The sequence below is a fragment of the Leopardus geoffroyi genome, chromosome D4, assembly GCF_018350155.1.
Source record: "Leopardus geoffroyi isolate Oge1 chromosome D4, O.geoffroyi_Oge1_pat1.0, whole genome shotgun sequence".
Classification (NCBI taxonomy): domain Eukaryota; kingdom Metazoa; phylum Chordata; class Mammalia; order Carnivora; family Felidae; genus Leopardus; species Leopardus geoffroyi.
This window is the reverse complement of record NC_059342.1, coordinates 55,770,097-55,792,074: the sequence shown is the minus strand read 5'-3', so window position 1 is coordinate 55,792,074 and position 21,978 is coordinate 55,770,097. Positions and strand designations below refer to the sequence as shown.

Below are 21,978 nucleotides of genomic sequence, written 5' to 3'. Positions count from 1 at the left end.
CTACATCAGGGTCTCCAGTGCCTGGCCCAGTAAATGAGCCCAGGGCTCAATCCCTGACTCTGATATGGATCCCAATTCTATTCCTCACCAACTTGATCCCAGCCCAATCCAACTGTGCCCAAGCTCTGACCTATTCCCAGACCCCAGCTTCACTTTTGACCCTTACCTCATCCTGATCTTGACAGTACACACAGGAAAGGAATAAAGGCAGTTGTCTCCAATGTCCAGGGGTACATCTCATCTCTCTCTTTCTGAAGGAAGGACTCATTACACTGAGCCCACTTGAGTCTGCAGGGTGGAGTGCAGGGCAGAGCCTCAGCCTTGGGGGGCAGCAGTGGAAGAGTTTGCTCCTTATGGACAGCTTCCGACCAGGAAGCCTTCTCCCTGCAGAGAGACCTGTGGGCAGTTTTGGGTAGGGACCTGGAAAATGCGGGTCCAGACTGGCTTGGTCTATTGGCACCCTCTAGAGGACAGTTCTTTTTTTTTTTTTTTTTTTTTTTTTTTTACCGTTTATTTATTTTTGAGACAGAGAGAGACAGAGCATGAACAGGGGAGGGTCAGAGAGAGAGCGAGACACAGAATCTGAAGCAGGCTCCAGGCTTCTAGCTGTCAGCACAGAGCCTGACGCGGGGCTCGAACCCACGGACCATGAGATCATGACCTGAGCCAAAGTCGGATGCTTAACCGACTGAGCCACCCAGGCACCCCTAGAGGACAGTTCTATTACCAGAGCTATCTATTACTTGGATGCCCAGCAGTGCCCTGGCTCCCGAAGTCTTCTTAGATGGTAGCTGAACCCCGGGCTCACTCCTGACCCCATCTCAGTCACTAAATTTCTGCAGCCTTGGGCCAGTGCCCCACACTCTGGTTTGGCTTTGACTCCTGCACAGAGGCCTTGCTTGCCATTCCTGAGGGAGGCATTTTGCTGACGATAGGGCATAGGTTTCCCTTCCTCTGCTCAGACAGGCTCCCAAATGACGAGGCCCATGCTTCTTCTCTCCCCCCTTCAGACTAGGGACCCCAGAGGATCAGGCTTGGCTTTCTACCTCCCCTATCAGATTGGTGTTTCCTGTAAATATGGCTTATGTGTCCTCCTCCCCCTGAGACTGGGAGGGGCCTGAGTTTCCCTTTCCTCCTTCAGAATTGGGGTTCCTTGAGGACTGAACCAGGGTCTTCTCCAAAACCACTCCATCTAGCTGTTGATTTTCAGATATTTCCATCTCTGTTCCCCATTCTGCACAGCTCTTCCCAGAACCAGGGGCTCTGGAGCCTCTGGAGCCTCCCCCAAGTCTGGGGCCGTGAAGGGCTTCCTCTAACTTTGGGCTGGACACCTGGCTTGGAGGGCAGGGCCTTCCTCTGGGACCCGCTCTGAGCTCCACCTCTGACCTCACAAAGGCTGCCTCAGAACCTGGTCTCTGTGGCGCCGCTGGCCGGAGAAGGGATGCTATTTTGGGCAGTGTGTCTGGACTTGGCCCAAGCGGCTTGGGCCAAACCCCTGCCCCACTGACTTCTCCCCTGGAGGAGCAGAGCAAAGCAGTACGTGGGGTCACCTAAGGAGGGCTGAGAGGCAGGCTCTAGACTTTGGACACAGGGCAGTGGAGCCCCAGCTGCGGGTGCAGCCAGAGCCTGGGACAGTCATGGAGAAATAAGACCAAAGCTTGCTCTAACCAAGAAGCCCCCAATGTGGACGCTTTAGCAGAGTGAGTCGATCTCCAAGCAGGGCTGGGACAGGGGGCCTCCCCTGGGGCCCAGGCCTCAGAGTGCCACTTTCTGGGGACTGTATGGGGAGGAGGTGACCATGGGACTGTCTGGGGAAGCAACTCCAGCTGGGAGTTGAAAGCCAGGATGTTTGTTCTGGTTTAGTCCTGAGTTGCTGTGTGACATAGGCATGTCACACACTCTTTCTGGGCTTTAGCGTCCTTACTTGTAAATTGACTGTTGGGAGGACCAGCAGAGCAGCAGAGGTTGGGAGGGTATGTAGGGCTGGGCTGTTAATGGAGTGCTGGCTGGAGGATAAGGAGACCATGGAAAGCAGACACTGGACCAAAGCAGAAGGGAGAATATCAGAGATACGGCTTGATTGCTGGCTTTGCTGGAGTGGTTTCTCCCCTTGGAGTTCCCTCTTGAGAAGCTGGGGCTGGGGCTGGAGGGTGTCTGCAGTCAGGGCTAGGGATGTCAACTTGTGCAACTGCTAGAGGGAATTTGGCTAGAGAACAAGGGGGACTTCCAGGATGGGGAAACTCAAGGGTTACATTTGTGTGGTCATTCGGGTGGAAAATGGGAATACTCAGGGGAATTTTCAGGAAAGGTAAGAGGGTAGACTAGGTTCTGAGTTAGAAGAATGGACTAAATGAATTCTTAGGACCTCATATTGTGTGTGTGTGTGTATGTGTGTGTGTGTGTATGTATGTAAAAGGAAAAGGCCCTGGAAAATCGGAATTTAAGTCAGCAGCAAGAGGTTAGACTAAAAGCAATAATACCCATATATGTGAGGGTGGAGCCACTGAGGGGAGGCTGTGGGCATCTCCACTTTGGACAGTGGAGAAAGTCAGGAGGACCCAGGAAGGGCCTGGTCCAGGGGTCCCGAGGCCAGCATGGGTAGAAGGGGTGGGACTGCAGGGCCTTTCCCCATTGGCTAAGGTACGTCCACACTTCTCTTTGTCAGCTTGGCTGAGTTGAGAGATTGGAACCGGCAGGACCTGTCCCTGTGGCTTCTCCCCTGGGAGGCTGAGGTCTGATGAGAATGTGGGGCCAAGTTCTGTGCCCCCACACCCCAACCCTAATGACCTCTCTTTGGCTCCACAGCATCTAAAAATCTCAAAGACAGAACATGGCTGAATCAGATAGGAAGAGGCGGTAAGCACTCCACCCATTCTCCTCCTCCAGCCACCCATCCCCCACCCTCCCAGCACATCCCTGTGCCCTTCCTGCCCTACTCCCAGCCTCTCCCTCATGGCAGCTGACCCCTCCCTCCCCCCACTCCTACCCATCCCCCCCCCCCTCCCCGGTCAGGAGTCTCAGAAGAAAGACCTCTCCCAGCCGGACCTTGGGCTGGGCCCTTGGGTGAGGGAGGCTCAGAAAGACCTGGGTGAGGGTCAAGGGGCTGGTGAGGGGGTTCCAACTGCCTTTATGTAGGTGGTGCTCAACTGAACTCACTGCCTCTCACCCTCACAGGTTCAGATCTTTAGAGTACAGTAAAAACCAAAGCCCTTGCAATGGCCAAGGCCCTGCCTACCTAGTCCCAATTTCCTCTCTGACCTTTCCCCACTCCATCCCTGCTCTCCCCAACCCCAGTCACAATGACCTCCTTTCCTTTCCTTTAAACATGCTCAGAGTCCTTCTGGGATTTCCCCTCTGCCTGAAATGCTCTTCCCTCACCTCCTCATGTCTGCTACCTTCTCAGTGAGGCTTACCCCAACTGCCCTATTTAAAATCATACCCCACCCCCTTTCCCTTGCTCTGTTTATCCCCATAGGCTATACTACCTTCTGACACGCAAATGTACTTGCTTATTACATTTCATCACTGCCTGCCAGCACAGGAGCAGGGATATTTGTGCACCCTTGGATAGAGAGAATGAATGGCTCCCCTTTGTGCTGCGTTCTCTCTGGGGCTTCAGATACTGTTTCCAAGTGAGTTCCACAGGCAATTCAGTCCCAGTTGAAAACAACCTCCATATCCCAAGCTGACTCCTCCTGTGGTCTCAACTCAGCCAAGGATCCCCTTCTCCATTGCTCAAGCCAGAAGTCAAGACCTTGTTTGTCCTTGACACTTCTGTCTCCCCCATAGCTCACATCTAGTCCCATCTCCTAAAATATCTAGAATGTTCTCACTCCCACCATTCTTTCTACCACTACTCTACTCCCTCACAGGCACTTTAGGCCCCATCCTGTCCACTCCTCAAAAGTGTCTGCAGGCCTCACCTCTCCCACCCTGGGCTTGCTGCTGTTATCCCTTATCCATCAGAACCACTAGATGGAGTGATCCAAGGTTGGAGACTGGGTTTGTATTCTGTACCGCTGAGGCCTGGCTGGTTTATAAGTGTTTGGTTGATTAGATAATTAAATAAGCTGGTGAAGTTAGTTAGCCAACCAGTTAGTTGGCTAAGCTGCTAGATTAATTAGTAAGTTGAAGGGTTGGTTGGTGAGTTTATTAGCTATTTAGCACCTTGGTTAGCAGATATCACGTGGGTAATTATCTGGTTTGCCGTTAGCTTCTCAGTTTGTAGGCCACTTTTCTCTGATGCCCTTTTCTCATTCTATATCCTCTCCTTGGCCTCATCTATGGCCAGGGATCAGATGATTTGGTGGCCTCTGGATGTGTATCTCTAAACAAGACTACATGACCAGCTGCCTCCTTATAGGCCATTTCTGCCTAAATGTCTAGCAGGCTCTTCAAAGTTAACATGGCCGGAACAGACTCCTCATACTCCTGCCTAAGGCTGCAGCTTCTCTCCTGCACCTCGCTTGTCATTCTGCTGCTCTTCCTAAACCCGAAGGTCATCTCTTCTCTCTCCATTCTCCTCCTCAGTTAAACCCTAAGTGTGTCATTTTCACTGTTTTCTAATCTCCATGGCACCTTCTTGGCTCAGGCTGCCATCTCTGCTCAGGCTGTCTGTGGCAGAAGCTTCCTGATTGCTCACCACACTCCCACTCCTGCTCCCTCATCCCAGCCTCCATAGAGGAGGCAGGGCTCCTGCTTAAATCTTCCACCAAACCCCATGGCTCTCTGGGTCGAGTTCACACCCCCTAACACAGACCATTAGGCCTTCTGCCATCTCTACCCACCTCATGCCACTTTCTCTCCTCTCTTTGGCCAGCTCATTCTTGGGGAGTTCCTCTCTACATCACACAGTCCTTTGCTGCAAGCCTCTGCCATGCTATTCTGATGCCTTGAATTTTCCCCTGCCTCCCCTGATGCTCCTTCATCTGGCCAGCCTTCCATTTTTGACCTGTTTCCTTTCCTGTGGGAAACCCTCCTACCCCCACCTCTAGGTTGTTTGCTTCCTCTCTGCAATCCAGTAGTGCCCCCCTTCACCTGTGGCAACAGTCCTCACACTTTATAGCAATTACTTAATTGTTTTTCTTCCTGAGAGCAGGGATCATGATAATGTTCTTTACTACAATGCTTGAACATAGCAGGCATTTGGTAGATTTCTAGGTCAGTAGCTGGTTGGTGGTTATTTATTTATTGCTTACGTGTCCTGCCTGCCATGTGGTGGGAAGGATGGGGCCAGGGTTCTAAAATTCTCTTGGTGTCCTTGGCTTCCTGCTCTGTCACTTCTCCACTACCTTTGTGGTACTTTCCCAGGACCCTCTTGGGTCCCTGCCTGGCTGGTTACAGGGGCAAGGAGACCCCCAAATGATGCTGCATGGAAGCTGGAGTTGGATGGGAGCCAGTAAATTGTCCATGCAACTCTATATCTCCCTCCATATACTCAGCCCTTGATTTATTTCCCTGGAGTAAGGACAGAACAAGGACTGGGGTGGGTGAGATTGAACATAGGGTCTCAGCCATAAAAGTGGAAGTTGTTTTATCCATGCCTGACTTACATTTCTTACTCCCTCTACTTAATCTGTGCTGCTGTGAGGCCAGGGAAATTTCAGGAAGCCCGGGGAGGAGTAGGGGGTGATGTTGCTATCCCTAGCAAGATGAGGTAGCTGAGGGGCTGGTGTCAGCTTCAGGCATTCAGCATGGGGAGGGGCACCAGTCTGAACAAGCACTAAGGCCACACTTAAAGGTATCTGTACCCCTTCTCTTCTTCTTTAGCCTCTAGACTCCATCTCCTTCCCCAAACCAGAGGTCTCTACCCCGCCTCCAACAGATAATGGGGCCTGTAACTCACTTTTTTGTCTATCTATCCATCCAACCATGCATTTATTAAACAAATATTTATCAAGTATCTACCATGTGCCAGGCATTGTAGGAAGTTCTGAGGATCTAGTGGAGAGTAAGACAGATGGATTCCCCAGTTGTCATTCATTTGACAATATATATTGCACAACTGCTCTGCATTTGGCACTGTGCTAGGCACTGAACATTCCACAGGGGAGAAGATCCGGTCCCTCCTTTCTTCTCTCCTCTCTTTCATTTGTTCATTCATTCATTCATTCATTCACTCACAGACGTCTGATTGTGTTGAGCCCATTGCAAAGGCCCGGTGCACTTTGCAGATACTTTTACCTCTGGCAGAACCTAATGTATGTTTCAGGCCTCAGGGCTGTTTATAGCACCCTGAGCAGACTTTGCTACACCGTGTGTTGTTTGTGGAGTATCTCCCTATTGACAGGTCCTGCCTGATGCCTGGCCTGTGTTCCCAGAGCTTTGGCTCCTGCAGATAGGCAGGTAGACAGATAGATGGACAGCTGAGCTTGACTTTTCTGCCTGCTCTCTCCCATCTGCTTCTCCTCTGAGACTCACTGGCACCACAGATGACACTTTTTGGCTCCCCACTGCCCTCTCTGCAAAATGGCCTCATTGGTGCACCCTTCCCAGGCTACATCCCTGTGGCTCTCAGTTGTCTCTGATCCCAGCTGTACCAGCTGACCTGGGCAAGAGGAGGTGTGTGTGGGTAACCTCTGGGTTACCCATTAACTCAGCTATGAGTTGAAGGGCCCATGGGCAGTGAGTGCACTTGGGCCTCTTTCCTACCCACGGGCTTGGGCTGCTGCTCCAGGTCTACCCGCAACTCCAAGATGGTCTCGTCACCTGTGGTAACAAAGATGCAAGCAATAATGCAAAAGGAGATGGTGCGAGAGTTCCTGGCGGAGTTCGTGAGCACATATGTCATGATGGTGAGTGGGTGGGTGGCACAGGGTGGGTGGGCTCTGAGGAAGGGACGTGAACCCCAGGACCTCAGGAGGGTGAGGTTCAGTGGAGGCAATCCATACCCCCCTCCCCACCACTGACCCCTGGGTCACATTGTCCGTTATTCAGTCTTGGAGCTGGGAGCTAAAGAAGGATAGGAAAGTTAGGAGGAGCTCTGTCTTTGTCACCATCTTTTTGGGAAAGAAAGGGATCAAAGTATGTGAGGGCAGAACAAAACTATGGGCTGGGGGAGCAGGTATCAGGGGGCATGGCTGGAAACGGGAAGAAGGGAAACAAAGAGTACAGAGATTGGAGAGAAGTGTTATCGAGGGTCATGCTTTGAGAATTAATCCTGAGGGCAGTGAGGATACACAGAAGGTTCTCAAGCAGGGTTGTGATGTGTTCAGATTTAGATTTTAGAAGATGGTTCGGTGTGCAGTGTGGAGTCTCAGCAGAATGGGCAAAGCTGGTGGGAGGGGAAGCAGTTAGGAGGCTGTTGACCTTGGATAGAGAAATGGTGGTGACCAGTCCAGGGATGGAGAAGAAAGCACACGTTGAGGGAGCTGAGAAAGAATCGAGATTTTCCAAGTAGCAGATGAGGGGTAAATGCCAAGGAGGATCATTCTGGAGTCCGGAGCCTGCTACAGGGCCAAAAGTGAGGTCAGTTTGGGTGTGATCAGGTGAGGTGCCTGTGGAGACATCTGGGGGGTGGTTGGATATAGAGGTTTGGAGCTCAAAAGAGGGACTTGAGCTGGAAGTAAGGAGTTAGAGCTGATCAGAATATGGATGGTGTTTATAGAACTGTCCAGTGACAGTATATAGAAAGAGGGAAAAAAAAGATAAGTTGAGGACAGAAACCTGAAGAGGAGCATTTCACAAAGAAGCCTGAGGAGGAGTGGCCAGAGAGGTGAGAGGACAAGGGGGGAAGGTAGGGTCCACAGGAGTGGGTGGTCAGCAGTGGGAGGCCTTCATACGGGCCAGAGAAAGTGACCACTGATAAGGGTCTATAGGGATTGGTAACAGGGAGGTCGCTAGGGACCTTGACAAGGGCTCTTTGAGTAGATGATGGGACAGAAACCAGACTTGTAGGTGGGATGTGAGGTTTCTTAGAAACTCCCTCTCTCCATCTGCTTCAGCTCTACCATCTACAGCAGACAGCCTCTTCCCTGAAGCTGTAGCCATGCCTGTCTGGACTTTATGGCAGGCCCAGGTTCATGAAAAGAAGGGGTGGCTCTGGGAAGGAAAGCAAAGGCAGTCAGGAGCATGTCAGAGGAAGTGGGGGTGAGAGAGAGTGTCCCTGAGTGTGTGCATGTGAGTATGAGTACAACTGGTTGTGTGGCTATGAGTGTGTGTGCGTTGAGCCAGTGTAGGAGATGGTGTGGCCCATGGAGCACAGGGGCGTCTAGACATAAGAATCCTGATTCTGTCACTGAGTCACCAGCTGGCCCTGGGCAGGCCTCTCCATGGCTAAGTTTGTCTTCTCAGTTAGTATGTGTGTTGAATCGGACCTTTATGGGCTGTGGAGCTGTTTGAGTCCTGGCTCTGCTATCTTCTAGCTGTGTGGTCTTCTACAAGTATCTTGACTGTTTAGAAATTTAGCTTCCTTGTTGGTAAATGTGACACTAACATTGAGGTGGCAGATACCCAGTACACATGTAGGACATATGTGCTAGTCTCTTGTCACGATAAGTGTTCTCAACTGCTCTCCTCTCCCTGTCTCCTGTCCTCTTCCCTTCCCCTGTTACCTGCCCTCCTGCTTTGACTTCTGAGCTGCGAAGACAGCAGCTGGACGGTGTCCAGCCTTAATCCAGGACAAAGTCATCTATTCATGACAAAACATTCCAGCCTCATAAGGGTTGTTAAACCTTGGAACCATGGAGGTAGGAGGGTGTCTCCTCAGAGAGCTCTTAGGAGAAGCAGGCACCACTCACATGCACCAATGCCTTCCTGTGCCCCTGTTTGTCTTCCCTTTATTGAGATTATTATTGAGTACCTACTGCATGCTAGGCATGATGATGCCAAGCCCCTTACATACTGTATCTTCTCAAATCCTCACAGCAACCCTGTGAGGGAAGTTCTATTATTATCCCCATTTAACAGATGGGAAAACTGAGGCTCTGAGACTAAATTATTTGTCCAAAGTCACATTTTAAGTTAGGATTAAATCCAATGCAACCTAATATCACAGTGTGACCCTTAATCTCTATTTACTCTCTGTTCCTTAACTTACTACAGCAGGATTTCTAACACCCTGGTTTGTTAATTCCCTCCAGCTGAGGTAAGGCCCTCACTTTTGGGCTTTTGGTAGTCTCTGGGCCTCAGTTTCCCCATCTGTAGAATGGGAGCTGAAACATTTGCCAGGCAGATTTGCTGTGAGGATTGAAGGGAAATAACGTTTATAAAAGAACTCTGTGAGGTTTAAGCTCATATAGGACATTGTGTTCTTATTTTCAGTTGTTGGGCCTGTGCCAAGAAGTGGGGAAGCTTTTTCAGTTATCAGAAGCTCAGTGAGTCATCAGGGCAAAAGTTTTGCCAGAAAAGCTAGTATGACCTTGGGCCCCATTTACTGCAGCCAGGATGAGGGAGGTGGACCATTCCACTCAGTTCCACTCTACAGCCTCTGGGGATGTTGTGCTCAGGGCTGGCCTTGAACGGGGCTGGGCTACATTCACTGACCAGGGAGAAGAGGGGCTGGGCCATTAGGGCCCTGGAAAAACAGCTCTTGATATGAGCCATAAGGCAGGAGTTGCAAACTTACATGCTATGGGGGCCAGAGAATCAACACAGAGTGGCAGGAACTGGGGCTAAGTGCAGAGTGCTGACCTGTGCAAAGGTGTGGCTGCTACTATTCTAGCTGACTGCAGGCACGCAGGGCGGGATGAAGGCCAGAGCTGCCAGAGCTTCTGATTTGTCAAGGGAGACTGAAACCTCTGGTCGTCAAACCCAGATCACCCAAACAAAACATGTGTTCCGGATGGACTGGCCCATGGACTGCCAATTGAAAACCCTGACGCAGGAGATCATGTGGAGTTTATTCACTCATTCATTATTTTTAGCAAATGGTTTTGAGCTCCTACTTGGAAATGCGGACCCTCAGTCTTCAGACTCTCCATGCCTGCTCCAGTCCATGTACCTCCTGACCTTCCTCAAGCCTGTCAGCCTGTCCTGGCCTCACTCCCCACCCCCACGCCCCATGTGTTCCTGTCCTCTCCTGCCTCATCCTACCCTTGTCCTAAGTCAGCCTGCTCCTGGGCTCCCTTGCACCTGTCATGGAGCTCTTGAGGGACCCACGTGGCCCTGATCAACTGCCTTTTCCCTACCCTATCCAGGATATTTCATTTTTTTTTAAGTTTACTTATTTAAATTGAGAGGGGGCAGGGCACGAGCGCATGCACAAGTGGGGGAGGGGTAGAGAGCCAGGGAATCCCAAGCAGGCTCTGCACTGTCAGCGTGGAGACTGATGTGGCACTTGAACTCACGAACTATGAGCTGAAATCAAGAATTGGACACTCAACTGACTGAGCCACCCAGACGCCCCTGGGCTATTTCACTTTTTCTCAGACTTTCCCAATGCTGCTTTGTACTCTGCCTTTTTTCTTTTTCTTTTCTTTTCTTTCTTTCTTTTTTTTTTTTAAATCAGCAAATGGCTGATTTGTAGCTTGGCAGAGAAAACCATCAGGCCGGTTTCCTGTGTCCGGCTCCTCACCCACCTGTCCCTGCAGCACCAGACTTCATTTTTACCTGTGAATCCACGTATCTCCCTCTTGACAAGGGTGGGCCCCTCCCTCGTGGAGCCCTCCACTCCTGCACCAGTCTCACCCTCCAGTCTACTCAGGTACTTTGCTCCATCCTTTTCCTTCCCTTCCATCTTCAGCGTCTCCCTCTCTCATCTTTAACATACTGAAGTCTGTCTCCCTAAACCAGCACAACACAAAACATTTCTCTCTTCCCCTCCGTGAGCCCCTTCAATTATCATGCTCTCCCTTTCTCCCTTCTCAGGCAGGTTCTCAAACAGATGTCTACATGGGTACCCTTCAACTCTTCTTCCCCACCCACTCACCTCTCAATCTCTGGGACCCCATTTCTGTTCCCATGGCCTGATGAGGCAGTGCTCACCACATTACTACTGACTGTTGGACTGTCACATCCAAAGGGATACTTTTCAGGCCTTCATGCACTTGACCCAGAGGCTACATATGACCATGGGGACCACACTCTCCTTGGGAAACTCAGCTTCTCACTGGTGTCTAGGGCACATTCTCCCTTTGTTCTTTTGTCATTTCAACACCTGCTCCAACTGGGGTTTCTAATGCCATCCCATGTGCAGCTCTAGGTTCAGCCCTCAACTGACCTCTCACCTTCATCCTCCCTGATGGCTTCAACTATAGCCTCCATGTCCACAATTCTCCAGGTTTTCTTTTTCAAAAACTCTATGGCACAAAAACAGACACATAGACCAATGGAATAGAATAGAAACCCCAGGACTAGACCCACAAACGTACGGCCAACTCATCTTTGACAAAGCAGGAAAGAACATCCAATGGAAAAAAGACAGCCTCTTTAACAAATGGTGCTGGGAGAACTGGACAGCAACATGCAGAAGGTTGAAACTAGACCACTTTCTCACACCATTCACAAAAATAAACTCAAAATGGATAAAGGACCTGAATGTGAGACAGGAAACCATCAAAACCTTAGAGGAGAAAGCAGGAAAAGACCTCTCTGACCTCAGCCGTAGCAATCTCTTACTCGACACATCCCCAAAGGCAAGGGAATTCAAAGCAAAAGTGAATTACTGGGACCTTATGAAGATAAAAAGCTTCTGCACAGCAAAGAAAACAACCAACAAAACTAAAAGGCAACCAACGGAATGGGAAAAGATATTTGCAAATGACATATCGGACAAAGGGCTAGTATCCAAAATCTATAAAGAGCTCACCAAACTCCACACCCGAAAAACAAATAACCCAGTGAAGAAATGGGCAGAAAACATGAATAGACACTTCTCTAAAGAAGACATCCGGATGGCCAACAGGCACATGAAAAGATGTTCAGCGTCGCTCCTTATCAGGGAAATACAAATCAAAACCACACTTAGGTATCACCTCACGCCAGTCAGAGTGGCCAAAATGAACAAATCAGGAGACTATGGATGCTGGAGAGGATGTGGAGAAACGGGAACCCTCTTGCACTGTTGGTGGGAATGCAAATTGGTGCAGCCACTCTGGAAAGCAGTGTGGAGGTTCCTCAGAAAATTAAAAATAGACCTACCCTATGACCCAGCAATAGCACTGCTAGGAATTTACCCAAGGGATACAGGAGTACTGATGCATAGGGGCACTTGTACCCCAATGTTCATAGCAGCACTCTCAACAATAGCCAAATTATGGAAAGAGCCTAAATGTCCATCAACTGATGAATGGATAAAGAAATTGTGGTTTATATACACAATGGAATACTATGTGGCAATGAGAAAAAATGAAATATGGCCTTTTGTAGCAACGTGGATGGAACTGGAGAGTGTGATGCTAAGTGAAATAAGCCGTACAGAGAAAGACAGATACCATATGGTTTCACTCTTATGTGGATCCTGAGAAACTTGGCAGGAACCCATGGGGGAGGGGGAGGAAAAAAGAAAAAAAAAAAAAAAAAAAAAGAGGTTAGAGTGGGAGAGAGCCAAAGCATGGGAGACTGTTAAAAACTGAGAACAAACTGAGGGTTGATGGGGGGTGGGAGGGAGGAGAGGGTGGGTGATGGGTATTGAGGAGGGCACCTTTTGGGATGAGCACTGGGTGTTGTATGGAAACCAACTTGACAATAAATTTCATATAATAAAAAAATAAATAAATAAATAAAAATAAGGGGCGCCTGGGTGGCTCAGTCGGATGAGCGTCCGACTTCAGCTTAGGTCACGATCTCGCGGTCCGTGAGTTCGAGCCCCGCGTCGGGCTCTGGGCTGATGGCTCAGAGCCTGGAGCCTGCTTCCGATTCTGTGTCTCCCTCTCTCTCTGACCCTCCCCCGTTCATGCTCTGTCTCTCTCTGTCTCAAAAATAAATAAACTTAAAAAAAAACAAAAACAAAAACAAAAAAAAAACTCTAGAACACAATTCTTCAAGGGAAATATAATATGAGCCATATATGTAATTTAAAATTTTCTAGTAGCCACATTAAAGAGGTAAAAATCAATAGGTGAAATTAATTTGAATAATTAATGTATTTAATCCATATATCCAAAATATTACCAGTTCAACATGTAATCAGTATAATTAAAAAAAAATGTTTGGGGGCGCCTGGGTGGCTCAGTCAGTTGAGCGTGTGACTTCGGCTCAGGTCATGATTTTGCGGTTCGTGAGTTCGAGCCGACGTCAAGCTCTGTGCTGACAGCTCAGGGCCTGGAGCTGCTTCAGATTCTGTGTCTCCCTCTCTCTCTGCCCCTCCCCTCCCCTGCTCATGCTCACTCTTTCTCTCTCAAACATAAATAATAAAACATTTAAAAAATTTTTTTAAATGTTTATTTTTGAGAAGAGAGAGTGAGGGTGCAAGCAGGGGAGGGGCAGAGAGAGGGGGACAGAGGATCCAAAGCATGCTCTGCACTGACAACAGTGAGTCAGAAGTGACGCTTGAATTCAAGAAACTGTGAAATCATGACCTGAGCCGAAGTCCGATGCTCATCTAACTGAGCCACCCAGGCGCCCTGATATAAAATTATTAATAAGATACTCTATATTCTCTTTTTCCTAATAAGTCTTTGAAATCTGGTGTGTACTTTACACTTAGAACAGATCTCAATTTGAACTAGCCACATGCTAAGCACTTAATAGCCATATGTGGCTGGTGGTCATCATATTGGATGACACAGATCGAGACTCCCATTTCCAGCAGCCTGGATAGCTATAGGTCCCTCAGAGACAACATATCTAAAATACACGGAATTTTCAAAGGAGGTGCCATCTGAATGTGACTTTATTATTATTATTTTTTATGTTTATTTACTTTTGAGACAATGCGAGAGACAGAGTGTAAGCAGCAGAGGGGCAGACAGAGGGAGACACAGAATCTGAAGCGGGCTCCGGGCTCTGAGCTGTCAGCACAGAGCCCGATGCGGGGCTCAAACTCATGAACCGTGAGATCATGACCTGAGCTGCAGGCGGACACTTAACCGACTGAGCCACTCAGGCGCCTCCTGAATGTGACTTTAAAGTACAGTATTGATTTTTCAGAATCTGGGATCAGGTATTTCAGGCAGAGGGAACAGCACATGCAAAATTGCAGAGAAAGCAAGGCACGCAGGGAGCAATGTGGTTGTTTGCCTTGAGGTTATTTGGCACAGCTGACTGACTAGATTCAAATCCTTGCTCATTCTGTGCAGAACGTGTACCTTGGACAAGCCACTCAACTTCTCTAGGATTTGGGTGACAATCTGTCAAATGGGGAAAACAAGAGCACCTAACATATAAATTAGTGTAAGGGTTAAAGGAGGTGATAGATATAACTTGCTTACAAGTGCCTGACACACAGTAAGTACTCAATACATGATTATTATTTAGTAGTAACACTACTGGTGAAAATAGAGAACACTGGAGCAGATATGAAAGTGAGAGGCAGAAGGGATAATTTATACAGGGTATTAAATGGTGGCCTATTGAGTTTGGACTTTATCCTAGAAATGGAGGGGAGACAGTGAATGTTTGAACAAGGGGCAGACATGATCAGATTTTGTCTGTTAGAAATGTCACTCTGGCTGCAAGGAAGAGGCTGGATAAGATTGGGATAGAATGTAAGCAGTGCTGACTGGTTGTGGGGAATGACAGAAAGGAAGCTCTCATTTGTGACTGCCAAGTTTCTGGCTTGGCCGGACTGGGATGGGGAGCATAGGATGAGGATAACATTTTCTGAGAGATGGTGAGCTTTCAACATAGAGCCTGAGATGCCTTTGAAAAACCCAGACTCCCAGTGGGTATTTGAAGATAAGGACCTAGCTAGGTGGAGGTTTTAGGAGTTTTAGTGCATCAAGCATATCTGAAGCCACAGAGTTAGTGAGAATACCCAGGAAGAGTGACTGAGGAGACGTGAAAGGGGCCAAGGATGGAGCCCTGGGGTTATCCATATTCACGAGGAAGATGAAAGAAGAAGAATGTGGGAAGGAACTATAGAGAGGGAGGCTGTATAGCTAAGAGAGGAGAGGAGAGGAGAGGAGAGGAGAGGAGAGGGGAAGGGGAGGGGAGGGGAGGGGAGGAGAGGGGAGGGGAGGAGAGGGGAGGGCAGGGGAGGATTGTTGTAGAAGCCAAAAAGGAGGGACTTTCCAGATGCACAGAATGGTTAAGAGGGTCAAAATTAGCAAAGTCAAGTAGGATAATGACTGAAGGGATCTTTAAGAAATCAGGACGTGGGAGTCCTCGGAGAGAGCTTTGTCCACATGTCCGTGACATGTGGAAGCAGGAGCCAGTTTGAAGAGGGAGAGCAAGGGAAAGGATAAAGGAGCCAGCCAATGGGTCCTTTCCCAGAGCTTGGCCCACACAGGGACAGGGTGTCCAGGAGTCCATAGCTAGACAGGCTGGGCTGAGGCAGGAAGGTTTACTTTTAGGAAGGAAGAGTCCCAAGTCTGTGGGAGCCAGTCATGGCAAGAGGGAGGTATCTGCAAAGGGACAGAGAAGCTGGGCATGGGAACCAGAGCTGAAGGGGAAGGCAGATATAGATTCTGGTGGGAACTTCAGGAGGTTGAGTGAGAGCCTAGCTTCAGGCCTCTAATCTCCTTGTGAAGGGGGGAATTAAGGGGGTTATCTTTTGAGGTGACCCAGCAGTTACGGATGGGCAAGAGCAAGAAGTTCAGAAATGACACCTGAGAGCAATGGAAATGTTGCTGGAGGCAAGAGGAATAGAACCCCACCCACTAGCTTCCAGGGCTGATGTGTGTGTGTAGGGGATGGGGTCCTGGCAGAGAACAGGCATGAAGTATGGAAATCTCTTGAAGAAACTTCCTTCAGGTTAGGTTGAAGTGTGAGATACTCTGAGGGGTTCGATCCAGACCAGCCATGCCCTCCTCGAAGCCCTGCCCCCTTCCTTGAACTTCAGGTGGTCTGGGGGCCCAGGGGCCAGGGTGTATCCTTAAGAGCCCCTGACATTGCCACTGCCCTCCCAGGTCCTTTTACAGCCCCACCCAACTCTCACTGGTCAGGTCTTAAAGGGGAGTCAGGGAAGGAAGTTTCTGGAGGACGAGGGCATGGTAGAGGGTCTCCAAAAGCAATGCAGGGTGGCCTGGGGCATGGGGGTGAGGAGCCCAAACTGAGCCTGAGCCCTTCTGTAAGGTTGGGGCTTCTGGACAGGTGGTCCCCTCAGAGGCACTCCTTCGCAGGTGTTTGGCCTTGGCTCCGTGGCCCATATGGTTCTAGGAGAGAAATTTGGGAGCTACCTCAGTGTCAACTTGGGTTTTGGCTTCGGAGTCACCATGGGAGTGCACATGGCAGGGAACATCTCTGGTGAGTGAACCTGGGCCCCATCTGATCAGCAAGGCCAGGTGTCCCCTGTATACTGCTCCTGCCCTCCTCTAGCCAGCCCCTTCCGCAAGTCCGCCGGAACCCATTCTTACCAGCCCGCAGGAGGGAGAATACCCTGAACCTCTTTCTTCTGACCCTCTCTGCCCAGACTCTTCAGAGCCCTGGACACCCCATTGTTACTAGCTGGGTCAACTTAGGCAAGTTATTTAACTCCTCTCTCACTTTCCTTAATGGTGAAATGGAGGTGGAGGTCCCTGACTCGTAGGGTCCTTGTGAGGATTAAATTAGTACACTCCATAGATACTAGCTGTCACTATTATTGTTATTGCTGCTTTTGTATTATTTGTTGTTATTGTTTCTCTCTTCTCTCACACCTTTGACATTTCTGCCCCTTCCCGCAGGGGCCCACATGAATGCGGCCTTAACCTTCACCAACTGTGCGCTAGGCCGCATGTCCTGGAAGAAGTTTCCTGTATACATCCTGGGTCAGTTTCTGGGTTCCTTCCTGGCTTCTGCCACCATCTACTGCCTCTTCTACTGTGAGTGTCTTGCCCTATGTTGTCCACCCCTGGCCTCAGCCTCCTCCTCTGAAAAATGGGCAGATACAGACCCAGTGTCCTGGCCTGTGAAAATGTCTAGAGAAAAAGCCTTGGAGGTGCTCCCCACCCCTCCGTCCTACAGTCTTATTCCTGGGACTCCAGTAGAGTTTAGCTGGTGGCAGGTTCACACTCAGTCTGTGTCTCCACAGCAGCCATTATCCAATTTTCGGGTGGACATCTGACAGTGACTGGTCCCACAGCTACCGCTGGCATTTTTGCTACCTATCTTCCTGAGTACATGACATTGTGGAGGGGCTTCCTGGATGAGGTCAGTGATCCAGTATGAGTTCCCCTCCTCAAGTCCTCCTTACCTAAGGAAGCGGGGGCTGGCAGGCAGCCCTCACAATAGAAAGGATAAGAACTCTGGGTGGGGTCTCTGCCAGTGGGTTGGGGCTGGGGGCATTGCTGAAGCTCTGTGACTTGGCTAAGGGCCCCAGGCGGCTGCCACAGTGTCTGCTCACCAGGTAATAGTGACAGGGATACTCCAGCTATGTCTCTTCGCCATCACGGACAAGGAGAACAATCCAGCACTGCAAGGGACACAGGCCCTGGTGATTGGCATCCTCATTGTTGTCATTGGATTATCCCTGGGCATGAACACAGGATATGCCATGAACCCATCCCGAGACCTGCCTCCCCGCTTCTTCACTTTCATTGCTGGCTGGGGTATAGAGGTTTTCAGGTACTTCCCCCACCAACTCATCCCTTCCAGTTTTCTGTGGGTTCCCTGCATGTGGAGGGGTGGGGGGTCATGTGAGAAGCTCCACAGTCCTGCAGAACTCCCCGGTGGCCTGAGGAGACAGGAGTGGGTCCCTGCTTTCCCTCAGACCAGCACTGATATAAATCTTGCTCCTGGACTGAATGTCAATCGTGTCCTAGACCAGCTCAATCCCTGAATCAGGCTGAAGCTAACCAGGGCCCCAGGTCAGGGGCAATTCTTGGGCTAGAATAGGGGTCACTCCTCTACTCTCAGCCCCTACTCCCTGTCTCAGCCTGAGTGGATGCAGGTGCCGTCCCGGGCATCAGCCCTCTCAACAGGTCCCTCTGTCTCTTGCCTGCAGGGCCAGGGACTGGTGGTGGGTGCCAGTTGTGGCACCACTCCTGGGTGCCTACTTAGGTGCCATCGTCTACTTGGTCTTCATTGGCTCCAGCATCCCACGGAGGCCCCAGATACTGGAGAACTCCATGAAATATGAAGACCACAGAATACCCGTGTTGCCCAAGACCATGTCAAACCCACCTACGACCCTCACCCCTGTCTCTGTGTCTCCTGCCAACAGACCTTCAGTCCGGACTGTCCCACCCTTAAGTGACTCCATCCACCTGGAGCACTTCTAAGTAAGGTGACTTGTGACCCTATCCCCACCCCAATAAAGAAAGCCTTGTCCCACAGCGGCACCCCCGTGTCCTGGGTGCCTCCTGTGGTTGGGCTTCCCTCCTGGATTCTTCCAGGAACTCCAGGGTTGTGCTGCAGCCCAAGACTGCAGTATAGAGCTGGGAGGCCTCTAATTCCTTGCAGGGTTAGGAGCTGGGGCACCCACCCTGGGGGAGGACGGAAGAAGTGCCAAACTATGGCCCCAGTAGGAACAGGAGGAGATTAAAGGATGCCAGACACCGAATGGTGGACTTTCAGGCATAGGGTAGGGAAGGGATGGTTTTGGGGAAAGGACAATAGCTCTGGGGATACCTTGATATGCCCTGGGAAGGACTCTAGACTCTCCCTCAGTTCTGGCTAGTTCTTGGACCAGACAAAGCAAGGTCCAAGCATGTAGATCAGAGTTTCTCAACCATTTCTTTCCATTATTGCTCCCCTCAAAAGCCTTTTAGACATTTTCTTTCTTAATCACATGATATTTTAATACCACAGATATACTATATATTGGTTTATATATATCTGTGCTTTATACGAAAAAAGAGTAAGATTTTTTTTCGTCTTCCCCTTCCAAGAATCAGTGTTCTTGCCCTTGGAGGCAAAATCAGCCCCTACCTTGAAAATGCCTAATGTAGATTGAAAGCAGGTAAGGGATTGGATTCCTCTTTTTTTCTCCTGGTGCCAGAACTCTCCTACATGAAGGAATTCCAGAGTCAGAAGGAAGATGCAGAGAAGAAAGTTCTTACAAAAGGCGCAGAGACAGGAAATGGCCTTGTGGGATGGGATTCAGGGGGACAGACGGAGAAGCTGGGTGGAGGTGGGGCATCCCCACCCACTCTGGGATCAAGCAGGAATCACTCTGCTTTCTGGGGCCCGGAAGTAGCATCACCCATGGTTCCTGTCATTGTTTGTCCATTCAGCCTTTCAACAATTATTGAGCACCTCCTGTGTGCAGGCCCTGCCTTGGCACTGGAAATGCTGACGTGGATGAGGCTGGGTCTCTGCCTTTGAGGAGTGTAGGGTAATGAAGATGATTTATCATGAGGAAGGAGATAAGCAGCAGAGAAGGGACTGCGGGGCTCAGAGGGGGCTCACAGCCCAGTCTCAGGGTGGGGGCCAGGGATGGCTTCCCAGAGGAGGAGGCAGAGCAGAGTTGGAGACAAGAGTTGTCCCTTCTGGGATTGGTTGCTGCACTTTGTAGTTTGAGGAGATGGAGGCAAGGAGGCTGGGCTTTATTCTGGAGATGGGGACGTGGTGAGATGAGGCTTAGCAAGCCTGCCTGAGCTGCAGGGTGCAAGCTGCTGGGAAAGGGGGAGATCGGAGCCTGCAAGGGAGTGTGGTGAGAGGCAATAATCCAGGAAGAGCAGCAGATGGGAGAAAGGGGATTTGAGAAATACTGAGGTAGAGGCCATAAGACCTTGGGCTAGCACTGGGAGAAGGAGTGGGTAAGGAGAAGCAGCAGGAGTCAGGGCTGACTTCAGTTTCTGGCTTGGGCCTGGGGCATTGGAGATGTGCCCCCTGTGAGTGCGCATGGGAGACAGACTGGTTTGGAGAGGAAGATAAGTTACATTGTGACATGTTGAATTTGAGTTGCCTATGAGACCTGGGGGCAAGAATTGTGTATCTTGAGCAAGTTACTCAACCTCTCTGGGCCTCTGTTTTCTCCTTTGTAAAATGGGTCTAATATAACTTACCATTTGCGTTGCTGTGAATATTCAATGAAATAAAACATGTACATTGTTGAGAATAGTGCTTGGCATGAAGTAAGTGCTCAATAAACAGGTATGCCTTTTAATATTTTTAATATGGCCTGGAGATCAGAAGAGAGTTCAAGACAAAAATGGGAAGTCGTGGTTGTGTGGATATCATGGGGGCCATGGAATAGTGAAAGGAGGGTCAGTGAACAGTGTCCGGAGAGCATGGCTAGGAGGTGTGGAGGGCACCTGAAGAGGTCTGACTGAGGAGGGGTGCAATGTGGGTGATCAGGGGGCCCTGGAAACAAACCCAAATGTCCATCAGTAGGGGAGTGGATCCTTACCTTGCCGTATAGTCACATACAACAGAACATGAAACATCAGTGAAAACTGAGGCACGACAGCTTCCTGTAACAACAAGGAAAAAGTGTGAAAGCATAAAAAGCAATACAGTAGACTGTATACAGTATGACACCAGTTATATAATTGAAAAACAAACAAAAAGGAATATATTCTTTGGGCATACATATGTGATTAAAACTACTTTAAACGAAAGAAGGGATGGGGATGCCTGGCTGGCTAAGTTGGTAGAGCGTGTGCTACTCTTGATCTTGGGGTTGTGAGTTTGAGCCCCATGTTGGGTGTAGAGATTACTTACGATTTTAAAGTAAAGTAAAGTAAAGTAAAGTAAAGTAAAGTAAAGTAAAGTAAAGTAAAGTAAAGTAAAGTAAAGTAAAGATTACTTTAAGATTTTAATCTTAAAAAATAAAATAAAATCTTTAAGAAAAGGCGGGGAGTGAAAAGACAGCAGAGTGAAGAGCAGGGACCTATAAGGCGCTGTGATGCCCATCCCATTCCATGTTTACCTCCAACATCCAGAACTGTTTTCTAGTTCTGGATGTTGGAGGTAAATATATGGGTTTGTTATATGATTTTGTTTTATAACATATAACTGTGATATATATTCATTTGTAGGTATCATATATTTTAAAAGATGAATAGCCATAGGTGATAGGAAGTGATAGGTATGGAATGTGCTGATGACAGGGGGACCAGGGAGGAAAGGGAGGGGCTTGACCATATCTGACTTCCCACAGTGGGAAAAGTTGAGCCAGGGGACCAGTCCTGGGAGTGACCAGGAAGGGACCACATCTGGAAGTCCCAGCCAGCTGCCTCCCTCTGTGACCCTGGATAAGCCTCTTACCCCTCTCTCAGCCTCAGTGGCCTTGTGAACATGGGGAGGGTAGCCTTTCTCATTCTTAGTATTCCAGAGTACAGTGACCCTAAGGCCTCAGTCACAAGTGGGAGAAGCATATATGGGTCCCAGACTTCTGGCTCCCATTGTCCTATGCCCCTTGCTGACCACTTCAGCCATTTGTCATCTTCATGTCCTTGGGAGGTGGCCTTGTAGGTAGGGCAGTCAGTGGGTCCATCAAGAACCTGCCTGCTGTCTACTGCTCTGCCACAGACATGACTAGGCCCAATGCCCATAATATGCTGTAGACTCTGATCCCAATGTCAGGCTTATATGAGCCCTGACAATGGTCACAGCATTTCTATGCACAGACCCCTTTCATTCTCTTGGCAGAAGTTGGGTGAAATTCTACAACATGCCAGATACCATTTTGGGGCAGAGGATACGGGCACAAAAAAGAAACTTAAGTTCTTATTCTCAAAGAGCTGACATTCTGTGCAAAACATGGTATGTTAGTGATACATACTAATGAGGAAAAGCAGGAAAGAGGGATAGGAAGTGTGTGGGAATGGAAAGACCAAAGGCCTCCCTGAGGAGGTGACTTTGAGTAAAGACCTGAAGGGGGAGAGGGCATGAGCTGTGTGGATACCCGGGAGAAGAGCATGCCAAGCTGCGGAAATAGCCACTGAAAGACCCTAAGGTGGGAGCATGGAGGGGCCACTGCTGGACTGGAGTGCAGAAAGGGAGGGAAGAGGAGAAGCAGATAAGATCAGGCAAGTAGGTAAGGTAAACAAGGCAGGCCCAGGGGAGAGGTAG

General features: G+C 49.4%; 1 protein-coding gene across 11 annotated transcripts; it reads left to right on the top strand.

Moving 5' to 3' along the window:
- Positions 1 to 1,419: 1,419 nt before the first annotated feature.
- On the top strand, positions 1,420 to 18,299 carry AQP7 (aquaporin 7). 11 transcript variants are annotated; one of them, XM_045468151.1, is made up of 8 exons: positions 1,420 to 1,700; positions 2,806 to 2,856; positions 6,677 to 6,794; positions 16,161 to 16,284; positions 16,704 to 16,841; positions 17,051 to 17,169; positions 17,366 to 17,583; positions 17,963 to 18,299. In XM_045468151.1, exons 2-8 carry the CDS (start codon positions 2,831 to 2,833, stop codon positions 18,237 to 18,239), a joined length of 1,020 nt encoding a protein of 339 aa, XP_045324107.1. In that variant the 5' UTR covers positions 1,420 to 1,700; positions 2,806 to 2,830; the 3' UTR covers positions 18,240 to 18,299. The 11 variants fall into 11 exon arrangements, with proteins under 11 accessions (XP_045324107.1, XP_045324108.1, XP_045324113.1 ...); XM_045468152.1 differs by having other exon boundaries at positions 2,666 to 2,856; XM_045468153.1 differs by having other exon boundaries at positions 1,429 to 1,536.
- Positions 18,300 to 21,978: the final 3,679 nt, after the last annotated feature.

Bases quoted from the DNA above. Each gene is read 5' to 3' on its own strand.
- AQP7 (XM_045468149.1), top strand. From the start codon at position 6,618: ATGGGCAGTGAGTGCACTTGGGCCTCTTTCCTACCCACGGGCTTGGGC. The intron at 16,285-16,703 runs GTGAGTGAACCT...CCCTTCCCGCAG, and splicing joins CATGGCAGGGAACATCTCTG to GGGCCCACATGAATGCGGCC. The intron at 17,170-17,365 runs GTCAGTGATCCA...TCTGCTCACCAG, and splicing joins GGAGGGGCTTCCTGGATGAG to GTAATAGTGACAGGGATACT.